This window comes from Ylistrum balloti, unplaced genomic scaffold, assembly GCF_031769215.1.
Source record: "Ylistrum balloti isolate Yb309-2 unplaced genomic scaffold, AGI_CSIRO_Ybal_v1 Utg369640, whole genome shotgun sequence".
Taxonomy (NCBI): Eukaryota; Metazoa; Mollusca; class Bivalvia; order Pectinida; family Pectinidae; genus Ylistrum; species Ylistrum balloti.
The window spans coordinates 2,039,211-2,048,653 of NW_026781901.1; the positions used below are offsets into that span (position 1 = coordinate 2,039,211).

Sequence of the window (9,443 nt, forward strand, 5' to 3'; positions counted from 1 at the left end):
GGATATACGCGCCAAGCACCTACAAGCTCTACACAGTTTTGTTCTATGTAACGTTAAAGCTACCAGGCATGTTTTTCCTCTATTCTAGTTTATTAAACTCAACATGAAACATCAGGTCTTGTTTGTTATTCTTTATTCAGGTATTTGTTTACATTTATCGGACCGTGGCAATAACAAATTATTTCTATCATATATATTCTGTCTTTACTAAATACACTATGGAGAATATCCTTGCAGGTATTGTCGTTTTACATAACCGAAGGTCGCAATAGTTCTATACATTGGTTGGCTATTTTTCTAGTTAGCCTCGCATCCATCGAACCAAAACTGTGGGGAAATTATCATAGTAGTTATTTATTTGATTCTGTCATAAAGAATTTATTTTGACTACAACAAAACAGGAACGTGACCGAAAAGGTCAGCGTGGCTCCGAATGATCAAGGACTGTCTTCTTCAGCAAAGTAGTCAAGAGTTCTGAAAATCTGAAATAATCTAGTTTTATATCTCTTGAAGAGCACGGATAAGGGAGGAAACAAACATTTTTGCGTTTTGAGATTTACGTTGATACATGAATGTATTTTCTAATGACGTGGTCACAAAATTTATTGTACTCTCTTCGCTCCATCAAGGACGTACAATGCACTATTATACGCCCATGTCTCCGTGCAGCACAATCACGATGTACATGCACATCTGTTTTTCTGAAGTAAAAAGATGTTTAAAAATCGAAAGGACTTTACATAATGGATATATAGGAGAACAGACGATGAGCCTCTCTCTGGAATGCATACAGACAGAAATGTCTTCAACGATTAATTATGTATTTGACAAGGATTGAGATACAGACAGGAAGTTTGAAAGAAAATTAGACTGCCAAAATTGATGTAAGGGAGATAATCGCTGTATATTTCAACCGTCTGAAATGACAAGTACATGTACTCTAAACTAAAGTCGGGAAACATCGGCGCTAATAATCAACAGTAAGTATTCCAATGGGAATATATAAAGTAACAAAAAGGATAGTTCCTGGTATTTGACAACCACACTACATTTTATCCTACAGAACATAGTAATTTCCAGGTAATTTGACAAGGATTACATAATTGACTATTCCAACGGTGTTATACATCTTTTCTATGGATTCTTGTATATGTATATAAAAATACATGATGTTTCGTATTAAATCTTTGCTGAAACAATGTGACAGGATATATAAAATAATAAAATAAAACTGTCCTAAAGTTAAGTAACATTTATTATAATAAATTCATAGAACACTACATATTATAAATTCCTGTATGATATGCATCAAATTTAGTAAAACAGCTGTCATCTTTGGGGAAAAGATTTGTATACTGGATGTCTTCTCTAAATACAATCACATGTTACCTGTATAGAAGTAGAGTTACAAACCCTGAAGCCATTGTAACCAGGCAGTATCAACAACTATCACCTACACATGGATGACAACCCATTGTAGACAGTAGTAGAACATACTGTTTGGAAACCTTCAGAGGACTCTACTGTTATAAGGTATCTACCTGAAACCAACAAATAATGAAGTAGATCAGCTACAGTATACAAGTAAACTTACGGCCTCAAAACTTTTTACAAACATTTCATTTAATTAACCTGTATATACTAGATATACTGACAATTCAAAAATTCCAGTCATACATTAAATATGTTCATCATATATTTGAAAGTATACATTCACAACAAAAGGAAAATTGACAATGTTTCATAAGGTAGATCAGTAACTAAAAAATAGTTTATGATAATAGTGTTATAACAACCATTGGTAGCAGTATATATCACTTTATACCGAACATCACATCAGACATAAAAATATATCACATGTTCTTCTAACTCATTATGAATTTACTGAATGACAACTTTGAAAACATTTGTTGCATGAAGGTGTTTTTGCTAACATCCATACTCATGAAAATATTTGAGATGAAATTTATTTATATTTGGACATCTTAACCTACTACACATGTAATGATACTCTTTAAGGTCTAATAAGTTTATTAACTTCCAAACATTTACTATTACTGACGAGTTAGTTTCATGGACAACCAAATAATTCACCTTCAAATAAACAAAAAAGTTATGCAAAATATTAGTAACATATCATACGATTCAACACACACCAACATATGTAGATTTATCACAAATACAACATAAAATATTGACAATAAAAATTTGAAAATAAACGGTTTTATATCACAATAAAAATGCAATACCAACACTGAAGTTTTATTCTGTATTCATAGACATTTGTCCAAATACTCAAAAGTTTTTTTCTGAAAGAAAAATTCTAAATGTGGCTGGCATAATGAATTAATGATGTGAATAATTTAAGAATTAAAATAGTTATTTGGCAACTTCTTAAAACTCTCAAATTTTATATGAAAAGATAAATTAAAACAACAGTAAATTATAAATGATGTTTGTTCCAATTTTTAAGAGCAGTAAACAGCATAAACCTTGTAGTGACAAACTTTATATTTATAAATATACATCTTTGTATACGCAGCAAAGTTAACAATGATGGAACAATGGAAGAGACATCTCAAAGTTTTTGCAACACTCTATTTTGTTTGAACTTGTGCTGCCTCTCTTGTAGTTGGCTTTCCAACATGTCAGGAAGTTTTTCATCTGTGAAATAATCTGAAATTGAATGAATAAAAAAGAAACTTTAAGTAAAATACAGAGATTAAAATATACAGAGGAAATTCTAAATCACACATTGTAACAAATTAAATTACACATTGCAATGTATTAAATTTTGAAACATTTTCATTTATAATCATAATAAAGATGTAGTTTGACTCATATTCCCTCAATCACCAAGTTAGTTTACAGACCGGATAGTGCAAAAAGCTTAATGAATGAGGAATCTTATAACCCCAGATTAAACCATCATCCCAGCACACCATCCCTCTTACAGCAATAGTACAGAACTGTTATCCTGGAGTAAACTCACGCCTATCCATGTCTTCAATACCTCAATAGTGCAAAACTATAATTGTTATCCAGGGCAAACCAATGCCCATATATGGCCGCAATACCTTCATAGTGTAACATAAAACTAGAAGTGTCCTACAGAAGCTAACCAATCCCCACACCTGACCTCCATAGTGTAAAACTAAAACTGTAACAATGTATTCAGTTCAAACCAATACACACACCTGACCTCCATAGTGTAAAACTAAAACTGTAACAATGTATTCAGTTCAAACCGATCCCCACACCTGACCTCCATAGTGTAAAACTAAAACTGTAACAATGTATTCAGTTCAAACCAATCCCCACACCTGACCTCCATAGTGTAAAACTAAAACTGTAACAATGTATTCAGTTCAAACCAATCCCCACACCTGACCTCCATAGTGTAAAACTAAAACTGTAACAATGTATACAGTTCAAACCAATACACACACCTGACCTCCATAGTGTAAAACTAAAACTGTAACAATGTATTCAGTTCAAACCGATCCCCACACCTGACCTCCATAGTGTAAAACTAAAACTGTAACAATGTATTCAGTTCAAACCAATCCCCACACCTGACCTCCATAGTGTAAAACTAAAACTGTAACAATGTATTCAGTTCAAACCAATCCCCACACCTGACCTCCATAGTGTAAAACTAAAACTGTAACAATGTATTCAGTTCAAACCGATCCCCACACCTGACCTCCATAGTGTTAAACTAAAACTGTAACAATGTATTCAGTTCAAACCGATCCCCACACCTGACCTCCATAGTGTAAAACTAAAACTGTAACAATGTATTCAGTTCAAACCAATCCCCACACCTGACCTCCATAGTGTAAAACTAAAACTGTAACAATGTATTCAGTTCAAACCAATCCCCACACCTGACCTCCATAGTGTAAAACTAAAACTGTAACAATGTATTCAGTTCAAACCAATCCCCACACCTGACCTCCATAGTGTAAAACTAAAACTGTAACAATGTATTCAGTTCAAACCAATCCCCACACCTGACCTCCATAGTGTAAAACTAAAACTGTAACAATGTATTCAGTTCAAACCAATCCCCACACCTGACCTCCTTAGTGTAAAACTTAAACTGTAACATTGTATTCAGTTCAAACCAATCCCCACACCTGACCTCCATAGTGTAAAACTAAAACTGTAACAACGTATTCAGTTCAAACCAATCCCCACACCTGACCTCCTTAGTGTAAAACTTAAACTGTAACATTGTATTCAATTCAAACCAATACCAATTACATGGTCCTATTATCTCAATGGTATTACAAGATTTGAGACAAACCAACACAAATGCATGATTCCAATTTTAGTTTTTAGTATTAGAATAGAAAATTATGTTTAAAGCTGATCTCAAGATAAAAGAAAAATTTGGGGAGAAGATTTAGGAAGTAGTATTAATGTCATGTTTACTTATCATGATCTGTAAATCATTAACAAAACGTAATAATTTTGTTCCATGTTGCATATAAACAATCTATATCCAGTGAAGACTTTCTATTCTGAAAATACACAGTTGTTGTTAATATCGACAAGATAACCACATGGATTTTCATCTTTGATTCTTCGTTTTCTCTTCTTTCCTTGGTTTTTCTCTCAAGCACAGTTTGAAAAATCCCCAAAGAAATAGTGATAATAATCTTTAACTCAAATATAGAATGATTGTATGTTTGCCATTTTGTTTTTTCTGATTAGTCCTACAAAATCAAATGGGCACAAATAAGAACCAAGGGTAAGGTACATTTTTTATTGTCAAAATCCAAGATGGCCACCTGTCAGCAATTTAAGTTTTTGATCTATCCTGTATTTCTCAAGAAATTGTGATAACAACAAAATCCCAGATGACTGTCAGCTAGTGTTTTATCTGAACAGTCCCAAAATCAAAATGGTGCTGCTAGAGACCAAAGGAAACTTACATATGAAATTTGAGAAAATTCCAGCCAGTTCTTCTCCATATATAATAATTATATCTCTACAATTGACGCCTTCAGCCATTTTTTGACCAGTCATAAATTGGACTTTGTACAACTAAGAACCAAGGCAAAGGATGAAAGTTGAGAATGATCCATGACACGCTTTTCTTGAAATAGTGATATAAAGAATTGCTCAAGGGCAGAAGGAAGGACAGAGGGGCGTATGGGTGGACACAGGCCAATTTGAATAGCCTATCATCTGATGATGGGCAGTTCAAAATTTTTAAGGACAAAAATAAAATCTTACCTGCAGCAAAGTCTTTGATATTTTCTGGGCGGTTTCGTAAAACATCACTGTAAAAAGAGTCACATCTATATGAGGCAAAGATACAAAATAGGTACAGTGTGATTATCATTCACACCTTGTATTAAAAAAACACACAAAAAAAACCAGATATCTCAATCTTACTATTTAAACAGTAATTACATTACCGATCCCACCTGTAACTAACTGCCTCTTACTGATCCCACCTGTAACTAACTGCCTCTTACTGATCCCACCTGTAACTATATTGTCTCTTACTGATCCCACCTGTAACTAACTGCCTCTTACTGATCCCACCTGTAACTACATTGTCTCTTACTGATCCCACCTGTAACTACATAGTCTCTTACTGATCCCACCTGTAACTATCTGCCTCCACCTGTAACTAACTGCCTCTTACTGATCCCACCTGTAACTATATTGTCTCTTACTGATCCCACCTGTAACTATCTGCCTCTTACTGATCCCACCTGTAACTACATTGCCTCTTACTGATCCCACCTGTAACTATCTGTCTTTTACTGATCCCACCTGTAACTACATTGTCTCTTACTGATCCCACCTGTAACTATATTGTCTCTTACTGATCCCACCTGTAACTACATTACCTCTTACTGATCCCACCTGTAAGTATATTGTCTCTTACTGATCCCACCTGTAACTATCTGTCTTTTACTGATCCCACCTGTAACTATCTGTCTTTTACTGATCCCACCTGTAACTACATTACCTCTTACTGATCCCACCTGTAAGTATATTGTCTCTTACTGATCCCACCTGTAACTATCTGTCTTTTACTGATCCAACCTGTAACTATCTGCCTCTTACTGATCCAACCTGTAACTAACTGCCCCTTACTGATCCCACCTGTAACTATATTGTCTCTTACTGATCCCACCTGTAACTATATTGTCTCTTACTGATCCCACCTGTAACTATATTGTCTCTTACTGATCCCACCTGTAACTATATTGTCTCTTACTGATCCCACCTGTAACTATCTGTCTTTTACTGATCCAACCTGTAACTATCTGCCTCTTACTGATCCCACCTGTAACTATATTGTCTCTTACTGATCCCACCTGTAACTACATCACCTGTTACTGATCCCACCTATAAGTATATTGTCTCTTACTCTTAACTATATTGCCTCTTACTGATCCCACCTGTAACTACATTACCTCTTACTCTTACTGCCTCTGATCCCACCTGTAACTATATTGTCTCTTACTGATCCCACCTGTAACTATCTGTATTGTCTCTTACTGATCCCACCTGTAACTATCTGTCTCTTACTGATCCCACCTGTAACTACATTACCTCTAACTTTATTGTCTCTTACTGATCCCACCTGTAAGTATATCTGTCTCTTCTCCCACCTGTAACTATATTGTCCCTTACTGATCCCACCTGTAACTATCCCACCTGTAACTGTCTCTCTTACTGATCCAACCTGTAACTAACTGCCTCTTACTGATCCCACCTGTAACTATATTGTCTCTTACTGATCCCACCTGTAACTATATTGTCTCTTACTGATCCAACCTGTAACTATATTGTCTCTTACTGATCCCACCTGTAACTATATTGTCTCTTACTGATCCCACCTGTAACTATCTGTCTTTTATACTGATCCAACCTGTAACTACTGCCCCTTCTGATCCCACCTGTAACTATCTGCCTTTTACTGATCCAACCTGTAACTATATTGCCTCTTACTGATCCCACCTGTAACTATATTGTCTCTTACTGATCCCACCTGTAACTATATTGTCTCTTACTGATCCCACCTGTAACTACATCACCTGTTACTGATCCCACCTATAAGTATATTGTCTCTTACTGATCCCACCTGTAACTATCTGTCTTTTACTGATCCAACCTGTAACTATATTGCCTCTTACTGATCCCACCTGTAACTACATTACCTCTTACTGATCCCACCTGTTACTAACTGCCTCTTACTGATCCCACCTGTAACTATATTGTCTCTTACTGATCCCACCTGTAACTACATTACCTCTTACTGGTCCCACCTGTAAGTATATTGTCTCTTACTGATCCCACCTGTAACTATCTGTCTCTTACTGATCCCACCCCTAACTACATTACCTCTTACTGATCCCACCTGTAACTTTATTGTCTCTTACTGATCCCACCTGTAACTATCTGTCTCTTACTGATCCCACCTGTAACTATATTGTCTCTTACTGATCCCACCTGTAACTATCTGTCTCTTACTGATCCCACCTGTAACTATATTGCCTCTTAAAGAGGTAAATTCACTTACTCCTTGTTTGTGTTACTTTAATTAGATAAATAAATTTTGCCACAAGAAAAAAATTACTTTTGAAGAAAAACAATGAAAAGAAAAATTCAGCATTAGCAATGACAAGACCTATTCAGTTTTCTAGCACACAATAATCCATATAAAGTTTACTTGTATTTCAGTTGGAACACACAAGGTTAAATATGGTTTTACCTCAGAAACCCTGCTACCAGACATTCAACTTCTGGGTGGTCACGTAGGTATCTTTCATTTTCAAGCCTTGTTTTTGTCTGCAATAAAAGATTGTCAGTATGATAAAGAAACATATGTTACCATGGTAACATAATCTGACAGAAAGATTAGAGCATTCACTCAAGTATACGTAAACATATCAGCTATACCTACATCAAATGGAGGACATGTACATGAAACTGTATAATTAAGTTAAATGATACCTTTCCCTATAATAGACTATCTCATTTGATTGTAAATAAATTCATTTCTGATACAAAAAAAAACATATTTCAGTCCATGTATATGCATTCAAGAGGGAAGTTCTGGGTCTTGTTTATGTGTTTATTTCCTAACATAAAAAAATGACATTGTCTAGTTGACAGTAATGAAATTTTCATTAATTGTTCTGAACATTTATCAAAACCAGTCAGAATGACCCACTTTGCATCAATGTTTGTTTGCAGTACCAGCTCATTGTAATTAAATAATTGAGACCAGGCGATGCTGAGAAAATGGATCTAAAGAGGCCTCTTGCCCCAACATAACTTGGGCACTTGATTTAACTTTGTTTGAAATAACACAGCAAGATACAGAAACTTATGACTGTCAGCATGATAGAGTTAGACAATATATTAACTACCCAATAGAGACTGATCAATGATTTAAGTTGTGTGCACCATCAGTCGTCATTTAATAATCAAACTTTAATTGTATATATGACAAGTTATATCTGCCTGTGTATATATCAGTAGTCCTGTGATATGTATGTCTTCAAATTTTCATATCCTGATATCAACCGTTTGTAACTGGATATTGAATATGAATGTTCTTGCCGAATCTCAAACCTTCAAAGACATATATTATTGGAAAAAGCATATCACTGAAATCAGATCATGAGTATGTGAAATGATAATCATTATGTAACTAAAATTACTGTGATCCTAAACAAATGCATTAAAGGATCCTTATAATTTTTGTAACGCTCATCATAATAATTATTTAACATTATGAACACCCGATTCCTGTGAATAAATACCAATAAATAACACGCCATTGTCTGAAATATTGACACAGAGAGCTGATCTACGGGGATGGACTTTTGTGCAGTGGTCCACGCCGCAGTAAGCCCAAAAGTGTTCTTAAGTTTACTATTACAATTCATAATTTTGCATTTTTTTATTCGTTAACATATTTCTAATAATATTTTTGTCAATTTCAGAGGTGATTTTTTAAGTAGGCATGCACGGCACATGATCGCTTTTTTATCAAAATATTCGGTGAAGACAAACCTTGAATTTGTTCAGTTTCTCTTGTTGTTCCTGTGAGAGAGCTCCAAGGTCATCTTGCCTGGATAAATCGTATGGTTCCATCCCATGGGGAGGTTGATGTTGAGGTTTGTCTGCCATTTTGCTTATCGCCTTGGCAATACCGGAAAATGATCATTGCAGTAAGCGACTACCAGATGTCGCTTATAACGTTACAAATTAAATTGCTGTTGGGTGAAATACTGTACGCCGCACCTATACCTGACCACGGAATTATCAATTAACTTCATTTAAGAGTATCTTCAGATAATATATAATTCAGCACTTTGATTGAAATGATTTCTAGGGTTTTCTCAATCGATCTTATGTATATTTCAAGCCGTTTAAACGGCACGCTAAATCTTGAGACA

General features: G+C 34.9%; 1 protein-coding gene across 1 annotated transcript; it reads right to left on the bottom strand.

Annotated features, from left to right (window-relative positions):
• Window positions 1-2,337: 2,337 nt before the first annotated feature.
• On the bottom strand, window positions 2,338-9,174 carry LOC132554128 (RIIa domain-containing protein 1-like). The gene is made up of 4 exons (XM_060218432.1): window positions 9,058-9,174; window positions 7,748-7,824; window positions 5,248-5,294; window positions 2,338-2,676 (listed from the first exon to the last, which is right to left on the bottom strand). Exons 1-4 carry the CDS (start codon window positions 9,172-9,174, stop codon window positions 2,579-2,581), a joined length of 339 nt encoding a protein of 112 aa, XP_060074415.1. The 3' UTR covers window positions 2,338-2,578.
• Window positions 9,175-9,443: the final 269 nt, after the last annotated feature.

Bases quoted from the DNA above. Each gene is read 5' to 3' on its own strand.
- LOC132554128 (XM_060218432.1), bottom strand. From the start codon at position 9,174: ATGGCAGACAAACCTCAACATCAACCTCCCCATGGGATGGAACCATAC. The intron at 7,825-9,057 runs GTTTGTCTTCAC...CTTTTATTGCAG, and splicing joins AGAAACTGAACAAATTCAAG to ACAAAAACAAGGCTTGAAAA. The intron at 5,295-7,747 runs GTAAAACCATAT...CTCTTTTTACAG, and splicing joins CTGGTAGCAGGGTTTCTGAG to TGATGTTTTACGAAACCGCC.